Source organism: Erinaceus europaeus, chromosome 9, assembly GCF_950295315.1.
Source record: "Erinaceus europaeus chromosome 9, mEriEur2.1, whole genome shotgun sequence".
Lineage (NCBI taxonomy): Eukaryota > Metazoa > Chordata > Mammalia > Eulipotyphla > Erinaceidae > Erinaceus > Erinaceus europaeus.
Window position 1 is genome coordinate 119,718,906 of NC_080170.1, and position 25,245 is coordinate 119,744,150.

The 25,245-nt window shown below is 47.5% G+C and overlaps 1 protein-coding gene across 1 annotated transcript; it reads left to right on the plus strand.

Annotated features, from left to right (window-relative positions):
- The first annotated feature begins 146 nt into the window (after nt 1-146).
- OLIG1 (oligodendrocyte transcription factor 1) lies at nt 147-1,286 on the plus strand. The gene has a single exon (XM_060197037.1). It carries the CDS (start codon nt 224-226, stop codon nt 908-910), a length of 687 nt encoding a protein of 228 aa, XP_060053020.1. The 5' UTR covers nt 147-223; the 3' UTR covers nt 911-1,286.
- The last annotated feature ends 23,959 nt before the right edge of the window (nt 1,287-25,245 follow it).

Genomic DNA, 25,245 nt, shown 5'->3' on the forward strand with positions numbered 1-25,245 from the left:
GCTTCGCCAACCCCGGGCGTGGGGCGCCAATGAACGCGCGCCTCCGCCGAGCCCTGCACCCCCATTGGTTGCGCGGATCCTCGAGTTCTCCCGCGGGTTTAAAGCGGGACCCGCGCAGGGCCTCGGCTTCCCCGCGTTCCGGTTGGCAAGGAGGAAGAGGAGGAGGAAGAGGGTCGCCTGCGGGAGGGCGCACCCCGGGGCGGCCTGCCCCCCGCCTCCCCAAATGTTCCACGCGGTCCCCTCCACCATGCTGCGTCCTCAGCTGCCCGGCGACGCGCACGAGCTGGGGGGCTACCTGACGTCCGCCTCCGCCGCCGCCGCCGCGCCCCTGCTGCCCAAGGCGGCCCGCGAGAAGCCCGCCCCCCGCGGGGACCCCAAGATCGAGCAGCAGCAGCAGCTGCGGCGCAAGATCAACAGCCGCGAGCGCAGGCGCATGCAGGACCTGAACTTGGCCATGGACGCGCTGCGCGAGGCCATCCTGCCCTACTCGGCCGCGCACTGCCAGGCGGCGCCGGGCCGCAAGCTCTCCAAGGTGGCCACGCTGCTGCTGGCGCGCAACTACATCCTGCTGCTGGGCGGCGCGCTGCGGGAGCTGCGGCGGGCGCTGGGCGAGGGCGCGGGCGCGGGGCTGGGGGGCGCGGGGCCCCGCCTGCTGCTGGCCGGCCTGCCCCTGCTGGCCGCCGCGCCCGGCTCGCTGCTGCTGGGCGCCCCCGAAGCGCTGCGCCCCGGGAAGTACCTGTCGCTGGCTCTCGACGAGCCCCCCTGCGGCCAGCTCGGCCTCCCCGGCGGAGGTGGGGGTCCTGGGGGTGCGGGGGGCCCCGGACTGTGCCCCTGCGCCGTCTGCAGGCTCCCGCACCTGGTCCCCGCCGGCCTGGGCCTGGCCACAGTGCAGGCGCACTTCTCCAAGTGAGCGCCCGCTGGGGGGTCCGGGGAGGGGAGGCCCGGGGCTGCTGGGGGCTCCCGGGCTGTGCCCCTGCGCAGTCTGCAGGCTTCTGCACCTCGTTCCTGCCTGCCTGGGCCTGACCACCGAGCAGGCGCACTTCTCCAAGTGAGCACCGCTGGGGGGATTCGGGGACCCTAAGTGATCACGCGTTCCCGCGGAGAAGGACCCCTTCTAAAGGGTGGTATCGGGGGTGCTGGGGGCCCCAAGCTGTACCCTGTACCGGGGTTCTGGGGGCCCCAAACTGTACCCTCGCGCCATGGGCAGGTTTCTGCACTTCCTCCCCGCCAGCCTGGGTCTGACCACCGTGCAGGCTCACTTCTCCAAGTGAGCGCCCGCTGAGGGGGGCGGGCGGGAGCGGAGAGGGAGACCCTGTTTGCGGTCGGGGATCCACGAGCCTGGGATCAGGGTCGGGGAGGGCGGGGCGCCCCCTTAGGCAGGCTTCTAGCCACTCAGCTTCTTTCTCTGCTCCCCCCACGCCCGAGCCCGGGGGTGGGCGGGTGCCCGGCCCGGAAGCTCGCCGGGTCCAGAGGAAGGGACCCCGGCGCACCCCTTCCCCACACCACCACCCAGGAAATGAAAGTGACCCGAGCGGACGGGGACCCGGGATCCCTTCCAGCTGTCGGGAGCCCCACACTCACCAGGCTCCTGGATGTGAAGGCGCAGTGCCAGGCGACCTCCGCTGAGCCTGGGAACCCAAGGGCGGTTCTCTGAGGGTGCATGGTGTGTGAGTGCGTGCGTGTGTGCGTGTGTGCGTGTGTGTGTGTGTGTGTGTGTGTGTCCTGTTGGAGGTCACAAGCCACCACCCCTTGGGCGTCCATCGGCCAAGCTGTGGCTCAGGAACCACAGGACGCGGAGTGACACCAAGGAGCAGGGGCAGGTGACCACGGCGCTGCAGGAGGGGACGCTGGCGACACCGGGCTTCCCGGCAGAGTCCGGATCCATATGCTTCTGCTTTCGACTGGAGGATGAAGATTGAGAACCCCCCCCCGGGGGGGCTTCTAGCGCCCCAGTCCTGGGGTCTCCTTGGAAAGCACTTTAGAATTCTAGAACCACTGTTTTGGCGCCCTCCGCCACCACCCCAAGTCAAATTCGCAGAGCCAACACCTGGGCTTGCAATAAATAAACAAAACAGAAACAGCGGTTCCTGGCTTATTAAAACAGACAGCGAGGCATTGCCCAGAGGGCGCCTGGCTCGAAACTCCGCTGGCTAATGTCGGGTCGGTCTCTTTAGAAGCAGAGGAGGACTCTCTCGCTGGCTCCTGGACAACTGACAAAGTGACATCCCCACTGCGCCCTGTGCCAGAATATGTTATCATCTGACAGCAGCTTGCTTTGTTGTTGTTTTTGTTGTTTGTTTTACTTTTAAAGTTTTCTTGGTTGTTATAGTAGGATCACAGTCGGATTTAACGGGCATCTTGTCTGATCTCTAACTTGGTTTTTATTGCCCCCCCCCCGTGAGGAATCAACACAATAAAATATTGAAAGTCATCTATCTTTCTTTCGTTCTTTCTTTCTTTCTTTCTTTCTTCTTCCCTTCCTTCCTTCCTCCCTCCCTTCCTTTCTTCCTTTCTATCTTTCTGGAGGACGATCTGCTTTGTGTGTTTCTAAAAGTGTCCTGGTACCCCCTCCACCCATGAGTTGAGAGTCTCGAGGTGAAAGGTCGTTGTGAATGTGACAGGGAGGGTTGCAGAGGTTTAAACTTGACTTGATAGCTTGGAAAATAATCCAACGAAATTGTGAGTACAGGTCGAGTTCAAGCACCAAGTAGTAACTACAGATAAGAGCAGGTGAGTGAGAGAATTAGCTCTTAGCCAAGCTTGAGCCCTCTGGGTCTGTCTCCACTCCAACTTTCTCCTCTAACTAACTAACTAACTAACCAAACAATACAGTTAGCATAAAAATACTTAATACATCAACTTCTTTCTGAGAAATGCCGTTTTCTGTCAAGGGGGCACAAGCGTAAAGAGATCACCCAGCTAGCTAGCTGTTGGCTCACTTTGCCGTCTCCTCTGGATAAGGTTGGAATCATCCTCTAAGAAATTGTAACCTTGGGCTTGATTGTATTCAAAGAGGTGAAAGAAGAAACTATTTGTGTCTGACAGATGCTGTCGCAAAGACTTTGGAAGGCTGACTTGATCACATGGGACACTTCAAACATTTTCTTGTTCTTATGAAACTCAACCACAGGGCAAAGACAGAGAATCAGTAGCCCTTTAACCTGTAGGGAATTAATGAAAACCTGAGGACAAGTGACTTAGTTTCACCACATTGGTTTATCTGTGTGGCCGATATACACGTGTCTGGGGGGTGGGGTGGGGGTGGGGAATGCAAGGTTCATTTGGGAAACACAGGGTAGGTGGGAGACGTCCTCAGAACATGGCACCACGTCCCACCCCTGCTCCTGCATCCTCTGAAGAGAAGGGAGCGCCCATCTCATTTCACGACAGAATGACTCATTCTTTTTAAACTTTGTCACCAGAGAACTCACCACCTTTGCCAGTAATAAATAGATGATAATGTGGTCCTGCCTGGTTATTCAGTGTCCTGCTTTTTCACCTTGACAAAGAAAGTGAAAACCAACGAATAAACTCAAAACCAAATCAAAATCTCTCCCTCCTCCCCCACAAAATTCATTTCCAGGAGATTAGAAATAAGTTGTTTGTCTGCAGTGCCCCCCCCCCTACACACACACACACACACACACACACACACACACACCCAGCCCCAATTCCTCCACCTAGAACCTCTGGGAGAAGCAGAAGCCTAAGGAGGCAGAAAGGGGGTGGCCTCCTCCCTCCTGTGCCATGGGATAAGTACCTTGTCTTCTAGCCAAGGAGAGACTGTGTGTGAGCTTTTACAGTTTAAGACAATTATTGTGTGCTTCTTCAGAGATGCCAGAGGACATGAAGAAATCTAACAAATGCAAGTATTACTAGAAGGCATTTGAAAAATTTTATTAGTGATTTGATACTGATTTACAAAATTATAGGATAATAGGGGTCTATACCCTATACCGTTCCCACCACCAGAGTTCTGTGTCCCCATTCCCTCCATTGGAAACTGCAGAAGTTCTCCCAAGGTCACAGATATGGTTGAATATACATACTTTTCCCCCCTGTGGTCCTGTCTTCTTTTTCTTTCTAAATCATACCCACACTACTTCTGAATGTCCTTCCTTTTCTTCCTTCCTTTCTTTCTTTTCTTTTTCTCTTCTTCCTCTGGCTCCTGATGGAATTGGAGTTCAGAGCCCCTCTAGTCATCTTCCCTAACATCCCCTCCCCTGGAAGTATGGACCAAAATTCTTTATGGAGTGCAGAAGTTGGAATGTCTGGCTTCTATTTTTTTAAATTTCTTTATTGGGGAATTAATGTTTTACATTCAACAGTAAATACAATAGTTTGTACATGCATAACATTTCCCAGTTTTCCATATAACAATACAACCCCCACTAGGTCCTCTGTCATCCTTCTTGGACATGTATTCTCCCCACCCACCCACCCCAGAGTCTTTTACTTTGGTGTAATATGCCAATTCCATTTCGGGTTCTACTTTTTTTTTTTCTGATCTTGTTTTTCAACTTCTGCCTTAGAGTGAGATCATCCCATATTCAAGGTCTGGCCTCTGTAATTGGCTAGAAGGCAGTTTTGAGTGTCATCAAAACAGTTAGATGATCTGCTTTCTGGTCCTTGTGCCAAGCCAGATGAGCAGACTTGTTCCTTTTAAGGAGTTTACATCCTGAAAAATAGCACCAGTAGGTCTCCAGGGGTCCTGTAGGTGATGAGAGAGCAAATAGTCTCACGGAACCTTTCCACCTCTGCCTACGGCAGGTGGGTCTAATTTGCAGGCATAGTCTGCAAACCTGAGCAGGAGTGTTGTACAACCGGGTGGGGGTTGCTTTTTGAAGCCTGCAGATGTGTGTTTTGCAGAAGGAACAGGTCTAAGTCGGTTTTGGAAGGGCTGGGAAGGACAGAGAGGGTGTAAGGCAGACTTCTCAAGAAAGGTATGCAGGTCTCAAGCAGGATGAGAAGAAGCATGTGGATTGATGCCAAAAAATGGAAAGAAAAAATAAGTCTCTGTAGCCAACCAGCAGAGTGCCACCCTAGCAACTGGAGTGAACGGAACCTAAGGAGAAAACACTAAACCTCCAGAAGCTAAGTGGTTCGAAGTGTGGGAGTCCAGGTGAGCATTTAGTAGATGGAGAGCCGAGCCAATGTGCTGTGGGATTTGCACCCGGCTCCCGGTGATGGTCTGTTCACAGGTGCACTCCTCTAAGGGAAACTGATTACACCAGGTGTGAAGCTGCAGCCTCAGTGTCACTTAGAAGGCGGGTGGCCCCCATCAAGGAGGAAGTTCCGCTCATGTGCAGAGTAGTGTTTGAGTCCATGCAAATGCAGGCAGTTGCCCACAATGGCTTCCACTTGGCTCATCAAGTTCAGGGCAGTCCACCTGGGCCTCGGCTGCCATCCTGGGTAGGCAGGTGAGGTGGGGCACTCTCAGAGTCTCCGAGGGCAGGAAAATTTAGTAAAGTCACAGACCCCTTGGAATATACCTAAATTAGATTTCCTAGCTTTTTCTAAAATGAAGACCTCCAAATCTTATCTGCTATATCCTTACCATTAGACTTCTGATTATTAACCAACTTTTGTTCTGTTTTATATCTTAATGCTTTCCAGTCACCAAGTTGCAGATGTTACCATGACGCCAACCTGACTTCTCTGGGCAGACAATCTCACCAAATGTGTCCTGGAACCCCACCTTCCCAGAGCCCTGCCCCACTAAAGAAAGATAGAAACAGGCTGGGGGTATGGACCAACATATCAATCAACGCCCATGGTCTTTTGGAGAAGCAATGACAAAAGCCAGACCTTCCACCTTCTGCACCCCATAATGATTGACCCTGGGCTCATACTTCCAGAGAGATAAAGAATAGGGAACTTTCCAATGGGGGGAATGGGGTAAGGAACTCTGGTGTTGGGAAATGTATGGAATTTTACCCCTCTTACCCCACAATCAATTTAATTGATCATTATTAAATCAATAAAAGGAAAATTAAAAAAGGAGGAGGACAGACCCACAGGGAAGCCAGCCAGAAGATTTTTCTCTCTGCCACACAAGAGCACTTTGTGAACCTGCCAAGAGCAAAGTGAAGCTTAGGCAGCTCCGTTAAATCAGCCCTAGCTTGTCACGGGAATGCACATTTTTCTCCTTGCTCCTTCCCTCATCAACACCATCAGTAAATATTTCATACAATGATGGTCATCTTTAATGAAGTAGATTCACCATATAATAGATCCAGGAATTCGCCTAAAAAAAAAAGAAAAGAAGAGAAGAGAAAAGAAAAACTCAGAGCACTGCTCGGCTCTGATTTCTTGGGGTGCCAGGCACTGAACCTGAGACCTCAAAGTCTGAGTAATGGAAGTCTTTTTTTGTAACCACTACACTATCTCATCGGCCTCACAACTTCACTTTTATGTGGGTAGATTTTAGCTGTAAGAAAATAGTCTTCACAAGCAAGTCAGTCTATTCCATCTGACAGAAGATATGAAAATAGGTGAGTGAACTATTCCTCAGAACAGACATAGAGATAAACAAGTGTCACTGTCTATGGAGACTTTGAATATAACCTCTTTGAGCAGTTTCTCATCCTGCCTTTGGCTATTACAAATTGTGCTGCTGTGAACATAGGTACACATATATCTGTTTGGATGGGTGTGTTGGGCTCCTTAGAATCTATCCCCAGGAGAGGAATTGCAGGATCATAAGGTAGGTCCATTTCTAGCCTTCTGAGAGTTCTCCAGACTGTTCTCCACAGGGGCTGGACCCACTGACATTCCCACCAGCAGTGCAGAAAGATTCCTTTGTCTCCACAGCCTCTCCAGCATTTGCTGCTGTTACATTTTCTGATATGTGACATTCTCACAGGAGTGAAGTGGTATCTCATTGTTGTCTTTATTTGCATTTCTCTGACAATCAATGACTTGGAGCATTTTTTCCAAATGTTTGTTGGCCTTTTGGATCTCTACTTTGGTGAATAGTCTGTTCATTTCCTCTCTCCATTTTTGGATGGGGTCATTTTGTTGTTGTTGCTGCTGTGTTTGGTGAGCTTTTATATATTCTGGTTATTAGCCTCTTTTCTGATGTAATGATTTCCCTTCTATAAGGGGTCTCTTTGTTTGGGTGGTGGTTTCTTTTGCTGTGCAGAAGCTTTTTAATTTAGTGTAGTCACATCCTGCCCTTTGAATGTCACCATCATGTGCAAGGACCTGGGTTCAAACCCTTGTTCCCTACCTGTGGGTGGGCTGGGTGGGGGGCAAAGCTTCACATTCAGCGAAGCAGGGCTGCAGGTGTCTTCTTTCCTCTCTCTATCTCCACCTCTTCCCTCTCAACCTCTCAATTTCTCTATGTCCTATCAGGAAAAAGAAAGACAGACAGCTAGGAGTGATGGATTCATCATGCAGATACCAAGGCCCATTGATAATCCTGGTGGCAGCCAAAAAAAAAAAAAAAAAAAGTCTCAGCCCAGGATAAAGTGCAAATTAACAGAAAATGATTGTGAAAGTCATCATAAATTAAGCCAGGCAGGAGATCATTCAGTATGTACAGCACAGACCTGGCTGTACCCAGGGCCTTAAGTTCAATCCCTGGCACCACACGGGAGCATCCTGGACAGCAGCAGTGGGACCAGGAACGTTTGTGGTGGAATGGTGCACTGGGGTTTCTACCTCTCTCTCCCTCTCTCTCCCTTTGCTCTCTAATTAAGCAGAATCTTGCTTATATGAGATTAGCCACCCCATCAGAAAATTCTCCCTTTTGCTGCTTTGGGGCTGAAACTGGCTCAGGTTCTGAGCTTAAGCGGATCAAAGCTCCAAGATTTTACATGTCACCAGCTGTGTGATGCTGAGGGTGGGGATGCCTGCTTGGTGTGAACGCTAAGGAAATGCACTTCTCCTTCCTGTTCATCTTCCCACAATCTCCACAGAGGACAGAACACACAGGTGGGCCACTGCTGGGGACACAGGTCACAGGTGTCAGGTCACTTCTCTGAGACTCACAGAGAGAGGGCCAGTGGGACAAGGGACCTCCTGCTTCTGAGTGAAGCATTCCCATTCTGCTTCACTGCTGGTGGGAATGCAAACTGTGTGGAGAGTCCTTCAACAAGTAAAATGGAATTAAATTATGATCCGGCAATACCATTCTTGGACGTTTACCCAAAGGACACACAAACACTAATTCAAAGGGATACATGCACTTCTCTGTTCACGGCTGCACTATTCACAGGAGCCAATGAAGGGAAGCAGCCTAAATGCCCATCAACAGATGATGGCTAAAGAAGTTATGGGATATACTTCATATATTTTACTGGATTTTTAAAAATATTTATTTGTTCATTTGATAGACACAGAGAGAAATTGACAAGGGAACCCAAGATAGAGAGGGAAAGAGACATCTGCAGCTCTATTTCACCACTTGTGAAGCTTTCCCCCACAGGTGGAGACCAGGGACTTGAACCCAAGTCCTTGCACACTGTAATGTGTACACTTAACCAGGTGTGCCACTGCCTAGCCCCCTATACATACACTTCACAATCAAAAAAGGAGCTGGGGAAATATCATAGTGGTTTTACAAAACGCTTTCATGCCTGAGGCTCTGGAAGTCCCGAGTTCAGTCCCCAGCACCATCATCAGCCAGAGCTGAGCAGTGGTCTGCTCTTTCTCTGTTACCTTTCTCTCTCACAAAATAAATAAACACAATAAAAATAACTGTTAAAAAAGATGATACTGTGTCCTTTGGGTTAAAATGGATGGAACAGGGAGCCGGGCGGTGGCGCAGCGGGTTAAGTGCAGGTGGCGCAAAGCACAAGGACCGGCATAAGGATCCTGGTTTGAATCCCTGGCTCCCCACCTGCAGGGGAGTCGCTTCACAGGCGGTGGAGCAGGTCTGCAGGTGTCTGTCTTTCTCTCCCCCTCTGTCTTCCCCTCCTTTCTCCATCTCTCTCTGTCCTGTCCAACAATGACGACGTCAATGGCGACTACAATAAACAACAAAGACAACAAAAGAAAATTTTAAAAATCAAAACAAAAAGAATAACCATCCCTTTAAAAAAAAATGGACGGAACTGGAGGTGATCGTGCTTAGAGAAATAAGTAAAGAGATGAAAGACAACTACTGGATAATTTCACTCATATGTGCAATCCAGAGAACTGATACAGGTGAATTTACCAAAAAAATAATAAACTGACAAAGAAGCAAACAAATTAAGACTTGTGGGAACTGTGGTGGTTCTTTGAGGGGCGGGAAGATGGGTACACGATTTTGGTACTGGGTGTAGCATGGGACTTACTACACTGTAATCTTAAAATTAATAGCGTAACCCACTATTAATCACAAATAAAAAAATTTAAAAAAATAACTGAGGTCCTAGAAGCTCAGCTAGAGGGAGACAGCCATGCAGGGCAGGGCCCAGTACCTGCCTTTGAGGACACAAAAACTGCTCCCTTGCTTTGTCCTGATGGAAGCGGACTCCTCTGGAAACAGGAACCCTGGCAGGAAGTGCCCACCTTGAGCTGAGCACTGTCTTCCTGGCCCTTGAAGGAAAGCCTCCAGTTTCTGACCTTGCCAGGTTCTCTGCTCGACCCTTATTCTGCCCAGGAGAAACTACCTCAGACCCAATTCCCAGCTGGGTGACCTGGCTGCAGCCACCCCAACTCTCTCCAGCAGCCTCAGGCTGTTCCCCCAGGGAGGCCCGAGGGAAGCCCAGATTGGTGACAGGGAGAGGCAAGGCAAGCCCTCAGGGACCTCCCCTGATGGCTCCATGTTTGTCATTAGGGCTTCAGAAACAACTTCTAGAAGGTGAAGGAGGAGACAACTGACAGAAGACCAAGAGGCGGAGGGGAATCCTTGTGTTGAGGGTCAGTCACAAGGATGCCCTCCTTCATGACTACTGTTCAATGTTGCCCCGTGGCCACACAGTGCCCTGGCCCCAAGAGCCTGATCTTGCCAGCGGTGTGGGAATCTTTATGCTGAGTGCTTTTTGTGGATAAAGGTGGTTCTCTAAGGAGCTGCTTGGCAGAGATGAGGCCCCGGCTGCCTGGGAGCCCATGACAGAGATAGACAGCCCTGCTGGAGTCCTGTGCGTCCAACACCAGCCAGAGGTAGGCGACGGAGCCCCAGAAAAAAAAACAAAAAAAATGTTCTCCTTCATTACTGAGGGTGCCAGCACTGGGAATGAGAAGGGCTACTCTGTCCAGAAGCTTCTAAATGATGTGGGTAGCTGTAGAAGAGAGGCTGGGAAGACAGCATAGTGGTTCTGTAGAGGATTTTTATGCCTAAGGGTCTGAGGTCTGGGTTCAATCCCTGGCATCTCTATCAGCCAGAGTTAAACAGTCACCTGGGCGCATTCTCTCTCTCTCTCTCTCTCTCTCTCTCTCATTAAAAAATATAGAGACAGGAGTTGGCCAGTAGTGCAGCGGGTTAAGCACAGGTGGCACAAAGTGCAAGGACCTGCATAAGGATCCCCGCTCCCCACCTGCAGGGGAGTTGTTTCACAAGCGGTGAAACAGGTCTGCAGATGTCTGTCTTTCTCTCCCCCTCTCTGTCTTCCCCTCCTCTCTCCATTTCTCTCTGTCCTATCCAACAACAGTGACATCAATAACAACAATAAAGCAACAAAAGGGAAAAAAATAAATAATAAAATATTTTTTTAAATAGAGAGAGAAAGACCTCTTTAAAAAGCTGTAGATAACAGCATCAGCTGATAGTGTTCACCTGTGGGATGAATTGGAGAAAGACTAGTGAGGGAAGAAGAAAGAGAGATAGCACAATGGTTATGCAGAGACTCTCATGCCTGAGCCTCCAAAGTCCCAGGTTCAATCCCTCACATGACCATAAGCCAGAGCTGAGCAGTGCTCTGGTTGAGAGAGATGGAGAGGTAGAGGTAGAGGTAGAGGTAGAGGTAGAGGTAGAGGTAGAGGTAGAGGTAGAGGTAGAGGTAGAGGAAGGACTGGGAACTAGCCTACCAGACTTGCATGCCTGAGGCTCCAAATTCAGTCCCCAGCATCACATATGCCAGAGTTGAGCAGTGTTCTGGTCTCTCTCACATACAAAAGTAAATATATGCATCTATATATATTTAAGACAAAGAAAAAGAGAGGGAGAAAAGGCAGGCAGGCAGGAAGGAAGGAAGAAAGGAAGGAAGGAGAGAACTGACACAGCAACAGGCAAACAGCTCAAGTAGAAATGGCCCAGCAACACCACTCAAATGAAAATGGCTACAGAGGCAATAAGAGCAGACACTGTGCTGACTAGACACACCAGTCACCCTGAGCCTTTTATAGCCATGGCTTCCTCTGTAGACACTACTATTCCCCTAACTTCCTAGTGAGCAGAAGCGTCAGGAGGCAGAAGACTAAGGAAGCTGAGGCAGAGTGACTTCACAGAAGCAGACACCTTGCAGGCTTTGCAATAAGGAGGACCAGGGACACCACTCTGTCACTTCCTTCTCAGCCCCCGCTCCCCATCTTCTCACTCTGCTGAGCCTCAGCTGTTTGCCCAGTGGTTTTCACTCTTCTGCCGGGTGCCCGAGCTCAAGGAGGCTGTTGGGACTCTTGGTGCTTTGGTCTGGAGTAACAGAGCCCACCTCAGAGAGGGTTAGATGAAGCCCACCCCAGAGAAGGTTAAACAAAGTCCCGCCCAGAGAGGGTTACACAGTGCACGAAGCAGCTTCCTCCCGCTGCTCTCCTGGTCTCCACAGGGCACGTGACATTGTTTGCACGGTTATTTATACTGTTGAGGGTGGGTTCAGAAAAACAGTCAGAGGGTGAGGGCAGGATGTGGTGTAGACAGCAAGGACCCAGGTTGGAGCCCCTGCTTTGAGGAGAAAAGTCACGAGTGGCGAAGCAGGTCTGCTGGTGTCTGTCTTTGTCTAGCTCTATCTTCCCCTCCCCTCTCAAATTCTCTCTGTCTTATCTAATAATTAAAAGAGGGAGGGGAGAGGCAATGACACCTGGGTTCAAAATCCCCACTCTCCACCTGCAAGCAGAAAACTTCAGGAGCAGTGAAGCAGGCCTGCAGGTATCTCACATTCTCTCTCCCTCTCTAGCTCCCCTTCCCCTCTCAGTTTCTCTCTGTCCTGTCAAAAACTGACACCCCCCCCAAAAAAAAAAGCCACCAGGAGTAGTGGATTCATCTCACAGGTACCGAGCTCCAGTGACAACCTAGGTGAAGAAAATTAGTAAATAAGGGAGTCGGGTGGTAGCGCAGCAGGTTAAGCGCACGTGGCACAAAGCACAAGGACCTGCTCAAGGATCCCGGTTTGAGCCCCCAGCTCCCCACCTCCATGGGAGTCGTTTCATAGGCGGTGAAGCAGGTCTGCAGGTGTCTGTCTTTCTCTCCCCCTCTTTGTCTTCCCCACCCCTCTCCATTTCTCTCTGTCCTAGTCAACAACGACGAGTAAATAAATAAGCAACCTCTTGCGACTTCATAGCTAGCACCTATGACTGACTGCATCAGCTGGCTCCTAGCAAAGTGTTCAACCGTCCCCAGCTCCTTCTAGAATTGGTTTAATTCCAGTGATTTCCTCTGAGGAACTTTCTGGATCTTTTTGCTGTTTGGGCCACAAAGGCTCTGTGCTAACAGGATGCCACCACCACCCCCTCTACCTCTCATCTCGGGGCATCAGCCCCGGACAGCTCCAAAGAGTATCAGTAGGCCTGTGATCAGAGGCATAAACACCAGGCCCACTGAGTGAACTTACTGGCGGAGTCATTCTCCACACAGGGAGGCTGAAGGAAGGTGCTGGCAGGGTCCCCACAGCAAGCCCTTTATTTTAAGCCTTGCTTGAATCTGGCGACGGGGGCACATAGCAACCTGCCTTCAGAAATCCCCCTCAGTGGGGCTGGGGAGGGAGATAGCCCACCTGGTAGAGAGCATTTGCAGTGCCAGGTGTAGAGGCCCGGGTTGGAGCCCTGGCACTGCAAGGGACACCGTGGAAGGCACCAGGGGAGCTCCAGGGATGGTGGAGCAGGGCTGTGGTAGCTCTACCCCCCTTTCCCTTCTCTTATGATGGAGGAGGAGTGGAGGAGGAGGAGGAGGAAGAAGAAAGACTGAGAAAATGAGGACAGGTGGAAGCTCAGAGATACCCTATACAGAAATGACCTTGGATTCATTCCCCTCCTTGCCCCCTCCTCCTCCTCCTCTCTCTCTCTCTCTCTCTCTCTCTCCTTAGCATTTTTGGTTCCCATTTATGGCAGGACCTGGAGTTGAAACTGAAAGCTTGAGACCTCAGGCATGAAAGCCTTTTGCATAATGGTTGTGCTTCTTCTTCTAGCGTTTGCCCTTCTTCCGTAGCCAGTCAACAGCGTCAGGTTGAGCCTGATGTAAAGTTTCGAGACCTCCTTTGAATCTGGAGAGGTGGCAGTCGTTGACTATGTGGGTCGTAGTCTGTCTGGAGCCGCAGGGGCAGTTCGGGTCGTCTCTGGCTCCCCAGCGATGGAACATAGCGGCGCACCGGCCATGGCCTGTTCGATAGCGATTGCGGAGGGCCCAATTATAACGTGCTAGGTCAAAGCCGGGTTGACGCTCGCAGGGGTCTGTGATGAGGTGTTTGTTCTTTACCTCAGCTGACTGCCAGCTCTGTTTCCAAGAGTCTGGAACAGAGAAGTTCAGTGTAGGCGTAAGGGACCAGATTGGATGAGACGTCAAGCGTTGAACAGGGTGGGTGAAGATATCTGCGTATATTGGCAGGTCCGGTAGAGCGTAGATGTGGGAAATGATGTGTTTCTTGTAGGCAAATGGCATCTGCCTGATGCTGTATCGCCAATTGACCAATAAGAACGCGTTTGGCAAAGGACAGCCCCTCAACATTAAGTTGGAGGACCAACAGCTTGAAAGCTGTCAGGAGCTGCTTGTTGCTGGCTTTGAAAGTGACTGGGATCCATGTGGATTCAGTCGGCTAGGAAGGATCGTCAGTTTCCCCAATGAATGGGTACTCACGGGATGCACCATGGGAAGGTCGATCCAATGCATCCCATGGCTGTGCTGCCTCCCACCCACACACACCCTGGATCCACATTGAAAAAAGAAATGTGGGGGAGAGGGAAAGAGGTAAGGTTCAGGAGTTTCATTCTCCAGCTCTTTGTGTTCAAGAATTCTTTTTTTTTTAAGGATTATTATTACTATTATTTATTTTCCCTTTTGTTGCCCTTGTTGTTTTGTTGTTGTAGTTATTGTTGTTGATGTTGTTGTTGGATAGGACAGACAGAAACAGAGAAAGAAGGGGAAGACAGAGGGGGAGAGAAAGACAGACACCTGCAGACCTGCTTCACCGCCTGTGAAGCGACTCCCCTGCAGGTGGGGAGCCAGGGGCTCAAACCGGGATCCTCACACCGGTCCTTGTGCTTTGCACCATGTGCACTTACAATGCTGCGCTACATGTTCAAAAATTCTTATTGCTAGAGCTTCTGTCAGTTACCAAATGACTTGCATTTCTCTGAGATAATTAGCGGGTGCTTTCATTCATATGTGTAATGTAAGGGATTATTGAAACTTATCAACTAGATTAAAAAAACATACATATTTCCAAACGGTCTCTAAGCATTTGTGAAAACTCTGTTGGTTAGCCTGTGGGTGGGGGACACAGAAATGTGGTGAGTGTGGTGTGGAACTATATTCCTGTATTTATTGATTTATTTCTGTGTATATTTATTTAATCAGAGCACTGCTCAGCTCTGGCTTATAGTCTTCCAGAGAACTGAGCCTGAAACTTTGAAGACTCAGGAATGAAAGGCATTTGCATGACTACTATTATCTCCCCCTCCTTCAACCTTGTAATTTCACAACTTTGTGAACCATTATTAAATAACTAATTAAAAAAAATTTAATTCCCTTTGATGGCCAAAATGCCCAAAGGAAGGAGGGAAGAAAAGAAAGAGAAGAAAAGCCTCACTGGTGTTTATATTTCAATATGTTTTTAAGATTTAGATCATGTGTTTCAGTCAGATCAAAGACTTGAACCTAGGGCCCCAGGCATGTAGGGTCTGCACTCTACCAGTAAGCCTCTTCTGGGGACTCACGTTTAAACTAGCAATTCCATTTTGGTTTGGACTCATGAATTAAATAGATGGGCAGCTTACACTGGTCAACAGGGCACACAGTCAGAAACCCATTCTAGTGAATGCGAAATGTTTGTTGAAGTGACTTAAAATAAACCAGAACTGCTTTTTTGCTCCTGGGAACACAAAAGGGTATGGAGCACTGAGAAAGAAGCAAGGAGAGACAGGACTAGGTGCAGCTGCTTTTTCTAGGCACCAGATGTTAGCAGTGTGAAAACTTGGGTCTTGGTTTCTTTTTATTTTATTTTTCCCTTTGTTGCCCTTGTTGTTTAACATTGTTGTCGTTATTGCTGTCGTTGTTGTTGGATAGGACAGAGAGAAATGGAGAGAGGAGGGGAAGACAGAGAAGGGGAGAGAAAGACAGACACCTGCAGACCTGCTTCACCGCCTGTGAAGCAACTCCCCTGAGGTGGGGAGCCGGGGGCTCGAACCGGGTCCTTACACCGGTCCTTGTGCTTTGCACCACGTGCGCTTAACCCGCTGCGCCACCGCCCGACTCCCTGTCTTGCTTTCTTTACCCACTTCTCTCTGTTTTATTCTTTCTAGATAAAAAAGAAAAAGACAACCCAGAACAGTGAAGTCCTGGAGGTGACCCAATAAATAAGTAAAGAAAATGCAAATTAAAAAAAAACTCTACTTAATTCAATTTAATTTAAAAAACTGAATGGTTGTGACATGCAGTCAGTAGGCTTGCTAGTGACAACTCATAATAGGCTTGCTATATATGTGATTGTCATTTGCCTTCTATTAAACACACACAAACAGAGAGAGAGAGAGAGCGCAAAATAAATTGAGGTCTGCCATACAGCACTGTGTCCTGGCGGGGTGTGTAAGTCAATCCCTTTTCCATCCGGCCACATTGTGAAGCCTTGATATTCTTGTCTGTAAAATGGGAACAGGCTGCTCTTCCCCTCCCACAGTCAGGCGACATCTTGAACACTTGGATAGTAGAGCTCCCAGGAGCATCGTTTTACAGACAAGACCACAAGGCCACCAAATCGTCCTACCCTTTGGAACAGTGGTCTCTCCTCTCTCTTTTTCTCCCTCTCCCTCCCCCTCTCCCTCTCTCTCTCTCTCTCTGTCTCTGAAGGAACAGTTCCCCTTCCATTGTCAGCTCTCTCTGTGGAGACTGGCATGACTCCCTCTCCTTGTGTCCCTGATCCTGGGGACACAAGCGCTGGAATTATGTGTGCTTCTATAAGTAAGTAGAAATGGAAATAGTCGTGACAGTAAAAACCAAATACGGACCAGTGCACCAAAGAAGCCGAAAGGCGTCATGCCAACTCTTGTAGGAAGGGAAAGGATTTTACTGCCGTCCGCAGTGCAAGCAAAGTAAGAGCTTGAGTCCCCCTCTAACTTCTGGATGAGGGTGTATTTTTCTGAGTGCTTCTTCCTTGTAACAGGTCTTAAACTCTGTTGTTTGCCTAGAAGGAAAAAAAACAAGAGAAGTAGGGCTAGGAGGGATGGATTTCTGTTTGCTGTTCTTTCTTTGCAAATTTTATCTTAACATAGTCACAGTTGGTTTTATAAACATTTTCTTGGACTGAGTGCAAGAGAATTGCTATCTTTCTTTCTCTTTCTTTCTTTTACTTCTTCATTTATTATTGTCACCAGAGTTATTGCTAGGGCTTGTTACTACCACTGTGAATCCACTGCTCTTGTTGTCATTTTTTTTCTTTCTTTTTTTCTTTCTATTTTATTTGATAGGATAGAGAGGAATTAAGGGGGTAAGAGTGAGAGGGAAAGACAACTACAGACTTGCTTCACTGCTTGTGAAGCTTCCCCCATGCATATGGAAAGTGGGGACTCGAACCCTGGACGTTGCATATGTGGTAGCGTGTATGCTCAACTGGGTGCCCCACCACCTGGCCCATGAGAATTATTTTCTTCCTTCCTTCTCTCCTCCTCCTCCTTCTGCACTGGGGTGTCAAACATGTACAATTTCATTTCTTCCAAACCTACTTCTTTCATTTTTTTTACTCCAGATCTTCACTGTGTTACGAGGACTACATGTATGCTTGCTGTGAATAAATCAGACCATTTATAAAAGAATACATATGAAAACAGGAATGACCTAGAGTCTTAGCACTCTGAGAAAGCCACTAACTATGATCCATTCCATTCTCCTTCTTCCCGTCCTCCCCCCCTCCCTCCTTTTTTCTTTTGTAAAAAGAGGAAAAGAGGGAGTCAGGCAGTAGTGCAGTGGGTTAAGCGCACATGGAGCAAAGTGCAAGGACCAGTTAGGATCCTGGTTCGAGCCACCGGCTCCCCACCTGCAGGGCAGTCGCTTCACAGGCGGTGAAGCAGGTCTGCAGGCATCTCTCTGTCTCTCTTCCTCTCTATCTCCCCCTTCTCTCTCAGTTTCTCTCTGTCTCTATCTAATAACAAATAAATTTGAAAAATTAAAAAAGAGGAAAAAGAAAGGAAGGAAGGGAGGGAGGGAGGGAGGGAGGGAGAAAATTTGGGTTCCGGGACACATTGGTGAGGTCGTCTGCCCAGGGAAGACAGGATGGCATCATAGTAGCATCTGTAACTTGGTGGCTGAAAGGCAGTAAGATATAAAGCAGGACAAGTTGTTGAATAAACAGGAATCCAAAGGTAGGAATAGGACAGACGAACTTAGGGGTCTTTGTTGAGAAAACTCTAGGAAGTCTTTTTTTAGTTATGTTCCAAGGGGCCTATGACTTTAGTAATTTTTGCTTGAGTCTGATAGTCTGATAGACTAAAAATATTGTCTGGGAAGAGACCCACTCTACTCTTATACATTTTCTCTGTTGCATATCTTGTTTCTTTTAAAGAAACATCATGATAATTTTAATGTTTGGTGCTTATTGTCACCATGTAACATGGTCACTTCAGAAATTACCCAAAGACTTATCACCTGGGGAAGCCAATAGCCTCGTCTACTTTATTACCAACATATTTCTTCTTTGCACACACAGTCTTATTAAAAAAAACACAATGAAAATTTTAATATGTTTGGTCCCATGAGAACATTGATATTTACCATTTGACATAAAAGAAAATCGATCCAATTTTAGACTGCTAGAAGCTCAAAAAGCTTCAAATATCATTATAGCTAGAATCCATTGCTGTACATGAATAAACACATAGCCCTGAAATTCGAGTACCCCAGATTTCCTAATTGTGCTACATAGTGTCTGTCACACTGTTTTTCTCGTTATAGTGGGTGAGTCTCCCAGTACTTATGCCTCTGTGCTCCCAGACCACTCACCCTACAGCATATGTGTGTGTGGGCGGTGGGGGGGGGGGGGGGACACCATGTAGAGAAGTCTGTCTTTGGTCCAGGAAGGGAGGACCCAGTTACAGTCCCATCCACAGGTGCTGAGAATTTAGTTCAGGGAGCATCTGCGGCAATATTTTTATTTTAAGAAATTAGGTTGGTATGTCTGTTTACTAGTTTCTACATCAATAATAATGATAATAAAAACTGACCTTAACTATGTATAGAAATAAACAAACAAATAAAGGTCTGGGTGGTAGCACTGTGCGTGTTGCCATGCTCAAGAATCCAGGTTCAAGTCCCCATTTGCAGGAGGGAAGTGTCACAAGTGGTGAAACAATGTTGCAGATGATTCTCTTGCTCTCTCCCTGTCTATCTCCACCTTTCTTATTGATTTTCCTATATATGTCTCTATCCAATAAATAAATCAAATATTTTTAATCAAATATCTTTTAAAAGATGTTTAAAAAGAGAAAAAGAAACTAAAGATGAAAATTTTCTCTCTCCAGCTTTCTGCTATAGCCATAACCTTCAATTAGTCTGTTTTTATATTATATTATTTTATTTATTTTACTTTATTTACCAGAGCACTGTTCAGCTCTGGCTTACAGTGGTACAGGATACTGAGCCTGGGACGTTGGAGCCTCAGGCATGAAGAGTCTCTTTGCAGAAGCCCTGTGCTATCTTTGTCACTCTCAGGTCTTATTTTGGTCACTCGAAGAAGAACATTTTAGCTGCCTACAATATTTAAATGGACATTCTTGCTCACTGATCTGTGTGTATGTATAGGGCTATGCTTAGATTATTCCTAGAAAAACACTTGGGTCTGCACACTGAAAAGGTTAAGAGCTGGGAGTCAGGTAGCAGTAGCGCAGCGGGTTAAGCGCATGTGGCACAAAGTGCAAGGACCGGCGTAAGGTTTCTGGTTTGAGTCCCCGGCTCCCCACCTGCAGGGGAGTCGCTTCACAGGCGGTGAAGCAGGTTTGCCGGTGTCTATCTTTCTCTCCGCTTCTCTGTCTTCCCCTCCTTTCTCCATTTCTTTTTGTCCTATCCAACAACAATGACAACAATTATAACTACAACAATAAAACAACTAGGGCAACAACAGGGAATAAACAAATAAATATTAAAAAAAAAGGTTAAGAGCTTTTACCAAATCACCTCTAACAAGCAGCTCTGCAAATCGCATCTGAGACATCTCTTTTTGTGAAAACACTTAAGCAGATTCTGGTGTTAGGTACATCTACTTTTTAAAAAAAATATTTTATTTTTTTGTCTTGGATAGAGACAGAGAAAAATTGAGAGGGGAGGGGAGGAGATAGAGATGGAGAAAGAAATCAGGACATTTGCAGACCTGAAGCTTCCCCCTTGCAGGTGGGAACCAGGGGTTTGAAACCAGGTGCTTGTGCACTGTAATGTGTGCGCTCTTCCAGGTGTGCCACTGCCTGGCCCCTTTCCTAGAAAGAAAAGAGGGTTGTGAGAATCCTTGAAATATAGTTTATTATTTTTATGATCTTTATCTATTGGATAGAGAAAGCAAGAAATCAAGAGGGAAGGGGGAAATAAGGAGAGAAAAAGAGACACCTGCCGCTCTGCTGGTGTCTCACCACTTGCAAAGCTTTCTCCCGCAGGTGGGGACCAGGGGCTTGAGCCTGCGTCCTTGTGCGTTGTAATGTGAGTGCTTAACCAGGTGCACCACCACCTGCCCCCTCCCCATGGATTTCCTATCTTCAGGGTTACCTGGAGTCAACAGTCCAGGCTAGATATTCCTGGTGCTAGTCAGGTGATGCCCTGTGACAGGAGATGCGGCTGAAATCCGGGGCAGAGATGGGTAAGTGTGCTTCTGAAAGAGGGTGTTCTTCTAAATCATCAGAGGACTGTCAGGGACACTTCCAGAACAGAAAGCAAACAGATATGATCACATCCTTGTTCAAGCAGCATTGTTTGCTATAGGCAAATGGGGAACACAACTCAGGTGTCCATCTGGCAGAAGCGGTTCTGCTACTCCAGTTGCTGTGTAAGTTAGAACTGAGTCAGGAGGGCCCCTTGGACTCTAGTCTCCAACCTCCCCTTTCTGGCTACCCCAGGTCCCTCATCCAATCTGAGAGTGTTCAGGTGCGTCACCATGCTTGAAAGGAGTGAGTTGACTGACACCAGCAATGCCAATCACTTGAAGCTGTGCCTCCATCTTTAATTCCAAACACATGTCAGCGTGGATGGGTAGGTAAACAGCAGGGGTTATTACCTAACTCAAAGTAACCCTGCAAAAATTCGATCTGTCCTCATTTTCTTACTGGGTTGCTGCCACAAGGCTGTTCTGCTAAACAGTAAACTCAGACTCTCTTTTCAATGTCTAAATTTTGCTTTTAGTGTACATGAGAGATAGCGAGAGAGAGAGAGAAGGAGAGAGGGGGGAGGGAGAGAGAGGATGAGAGAGAAATAGGGAGGGAGGGAGAGAGATAGAAGGAGAGAGAAAGAGAGAGACAGAGACAGAGAGAGATAGAAGGAGAGAGAAAGAGAGAGAGAGACAGAGACAGAGACAGAGAGAGAGATCTACTACTCTTTGGATTAAATCAAATTCAGAGTCAGTTTTGGATCTTTGTTGAGGGTTCCATGTCTGCAATACTCAAATTCCCAGAATCTTCAGGTTGGAAGAAGACTGTAAGGTTGACAGAGTAGGGATAAGAATCACAGTTTCTTTTTTCCTTATCACCAGAAGAGCTCGGGGCTCTCCTAATCCCTCTGCGGTGACCTCCACCCCATAGAGAAGGGTGAGAAGCAGAGTTCTTTTCTGATCTCGGTGCCTGTATTCAAGGCACTGCCTTGGGAATATCTATAACAGGTTCAACCAAAAATAGCTGAACCCCATCCCCCTCCTTACCCCCCAGGGGTAGGGTAGGGAGCCTGGAGGCCTCATCACAGAGTATAGGGAAAAAAAGAAAAAAGATAAAGAGAGAGAGAGAGAGAAAACAAGGAAAAAAAAAAAAAAGAGCCCTGCTAGGAATGTAGCACTGATTTTTACAGATTTTATTTTTCGACTATCTCCCTTTGTAAAAAGCCTTTTTTCTTTTTTTCTCTATTCTTTCTTTCCTCTTCTCTTTCTTTTTTTCTTTCTTCCTGTCATCATCACAAAGGCTTCCTAATCTAGGCAGATTTTACTAACATAGAGAGATGAGGGATGGAGAGGGGAGGGGAGAAAGATCATAGCACTGAGGAATGTGGGTTGTGTAATTGGTTGGCAAAGCAGTGCACAGTCCAAGTAAGCTATTTAACTGACCCTTGACAGCTTTTTTTTTTTAAATTAAAATTGAGATGGAGAGAGACCAGATCAACACTCCACCAATTATGATGTCCTAAGGCTTTTTTTTTTTCTCTCTCTCTATAGGGTGCTGGGATTCAAACTTAGAACCTCACACATGCAAGGCCATCTCCCTGGTCTGCAACTGTCAGCCTTGTAATGTGAGAGCTCACGTCTGTTCTCTTCCCTCTCCCGGAGAATTACAGTGACCAAGGAAACAGGAACTGGGAGTCATTTGTTGTAGTTTTGGGGTACAAAGGTTAGTTGTGAGTAGTGTTCTGGTATGAAGAACATCCTTAACTTCAAAACCCAGTTGATCCTAGACCTCTTTTTTTTTTTTTTTTTTGTCTCCATGGTTACTGCTGGGGCTTGGTACCGGCACTATGAATCCACTGCTCCTGGCAGCCACTTTTTCCATTTTATTGGACAGGACAAAGAGAAATTGAGAGAGGAGGGGGAGACAGACAGAAAGAGAAAGATGGAGAGGGGCCTCGAACCAGGATCCTTGCGCTTCATACCATGGGCACTTAACTGGGTGTGCCTCTGCCCAGCCCCCCTTAATAAGTCTTTTTAAAATTATTTATTTACTTATTTTAGATAGAGACAGAGAGAAGTTGAAGGGAAGGGAGAGAGAGAGGTAGATAACTACAGTACTGACTCACCACTTATGAAGCTTCCCTCCTGTAGGTGGGGACCAGGTGCTTGAACTTGGGTCTTTATGCCCTATGATGCTTGCACTCAACCAGGTGTGCCACAGCCCAGCCACTGGTCTCAGACCTCTTCTCTTGTTTCCAACACAGACTTCACAATTGACCTGTACACACACACACACACACACACACAGACACACACACACACACGAAAGACTCAGTGGTCTGAGTCTAGTCAGGTGTGGGATAATTGAGGTCATTTCAGTCAGAAATCTTTCTGATTTCATTTCCAACTACCACTTGGCGTTCTCAGTTACCTCCCATCCCTCCCCCCCCCCAACACACACACCTAGGAGACTTCCAGGCTCCCTGTGGGCCCAGAGACAGTTTCTTCAGGGAAGTAGATATTATTTATATCCAAAGACAGATCAGATCACGCAATGTCATTTCAATGATAGCAAGAGGCTGGAGAGAGCAGCAAAGTGCTTCTAAGCAGAGTGTTTATTTGAGACCATGTTTGGGCAGGGTATTCAATCATTGCATACAAATACCCATAAACAACTTGAGAGCCCCCTAAGAAGCCAGTGTACTTTGGAGAAAAAAAAATGCCTTATGGGGAGAGGGGCGGTAGCGCAGCAGGTTAAACGTACATTGTGTGAAGCGCAAGGACCGGCGTAAGGATCCCGGTTCCAGCCCCCGGCTCCCCACCTGCAGGGGGGTCACTTCACAGGTGGTGAAGCGGGTCTGTAGGTGTCTATTTTTCCCTCCACCTCTCTGTCTTCCCCTCCTCTCTCCATTTCTCTCTGTCCTATCTAACAATGATGACATCAATAACAAAACCAATAATAACTACAACAATAAAAAAACAAGGGCAACAAAAGGGAAAATAAATAAATATAAAAAATTAAAAATAATTTAAATAAAATATCAAGACTGGTGGAACTGTGCAGACACTGAGTCCCGACTATAGCCCTGGTGGTAATAATAATAACAACAACAGATAAAAAGCAAGTAGGACTGAAATACTAGCATTTGCAATTCCATGAGTGAGACCCACGTTTGAAACCCCAGCACCACACAGGAGGTCCTAGGGGAAGGGAAGAAGCTCCGGTGCTGTGGTGTCTTTCTCCTCCGTCTCTTTCTTACCATGTACATCATGTTCAATGAGAGAAGCCAGGAAGAGAAGGATGAACACCGGATGATTCACGCACGGGCAGAATTTAAGAAACAAGGACAGAAAGGAAAAACACAAAGTAAAATGTGGAGACACTTGGTGTATTGAACCAAAACAAAGGACTCTGGGAAGGAGGGGAAGAAAGGGAGCTGGTGGAAGGTGATGGGGTCCTGGTGTATGATGGCAGAAAAGGACCTAAGTTGGGGGTGAGAGTGTTTTGCAGACACTGGTCATGGGGAGGTGAGAAATTATACCCATGTGCTAACAGCCATTAACTTTCCAATAAAATGGTAAAAGATATAAAGAAGGAAGAGGAGGAGCAAAAGTGCCCTGGTGAGCCCCCACACGTATGGACATCTAATCTTTGACAAAGGGGCCCAGACTATGAAATGGGGAAAGCAGAGTCTCTTCAACAAATGGTGTTGGAAACAATGGGTTGAAACATGCAGAAGAATGAAACTGAACCACTATATTTCACCAAACACAAAAGTAAATTCCAAATGGATCAAGGACTTGGATGTTAGACCAGAAACTATCAAATACTTAGAGGAAAATATTGGCAGGATGCTTTTCCATATAAATCTTAAAGACATCTTCAATGAAATGAATCCAATTACAAAGAAGACTAAATAAAAAGTAAACCAATGGGACTACATCAAATTAAAAAGCTTCTGCACAGTTAAGAAACCAGCACCCAAACAAAGAGACCTTTTACAGAAGAAAAAGTGCCCTGGAGTAGTGAAATCATGTGTATGCAAGACCCAGAGTCTCTCTCTCTCTCTCCCTCTCCCCACCCACACCCAAAACCATGTGGTTGCAAACATACTGCTCAATCTATGTGTTCTGTTCAGTCTAAGAGTTTATCACTAACATTTCTCAGACTGATGGATCAAATCTCTACAGGACAATACTCCAAATACAGCCATTCCCAACCCCTTGGCCCTCTAACCCTAGGCTCCTCACCCCTGCTAAGCCCCCCCCCCCCCACCTGCTGCTAAGAGCCCTGCCTCACAGTCATCCATGTCTTGGACTTTTCCACCTCTGCCAGATCCCTCACCACACAGCCAATCTCACACCCCCACCGCCACACTCCACACCCCTTTACACCCTGGCAGACACACTCTCCCAGTCTTTGGCAAATCCTTCAGCTTGGGGGATCATGCTGAACCCCACCGTCTGTCCTCTCTGTGCCTGGAAAGACAATAAAGTCTGCAGGGGTGTGGGAGGGAGAAAAAGAGGAAGAGGAAGAGAAACTCAAGTCTTGAAATGTCACCTCCTCTCCTGCTGAGTTCAAAGAGAAAGCAAAGCCATTCGGGAAATGGAAGAAAGACTCCCTTGGTTTTCTTACAGTGCAACGCAAGTGTTGACCACAATTCCAGCAGCTTCCCAGGCTGTCGGAGCTACTTGGTTGCTCAGGAATCTACAGCAATACACCCCTCAGATGGATTTGGACACATTCGCCTTGCCAGCACACAAGGCCACATGGAACTCAAAGAAGCATTGTTAGTCTTCCAATCTTAGGAGCTGATCATTCACCGTTTTTTCTGCCACCAGCCTTCAGTTCTTCCTATGAAGTTACTCACAACCTGGCTTTGTTCCTGCAGAGGTAATAATAGTCAGAAAAAATCATGGAGTTTGCAGCATCCAATCAACCTAAACTCAGCCAACTCCAAGTATACAGGGTGATCACTGCAGATGGTAAATTCACTTATTTATTTGTTTATTTATTATTAATTATTACTGCTACCAGGTTCATCCCTGGGGCTCAGTACCTACATGGCAAATCCACCGCTCCTGGAGGCCATTTTCTTCTCTCTTTCTCTTTAAA

Excerpts from the sequence above, each read along its gene's own strand:
- OLIG1 (XM_060197037.1), top strand. The coding sequence starts at position 224 with ATGTTCCACGCGGTCCCCTCCACCATGCTGCGTCCTCAGCTGCCCGGC.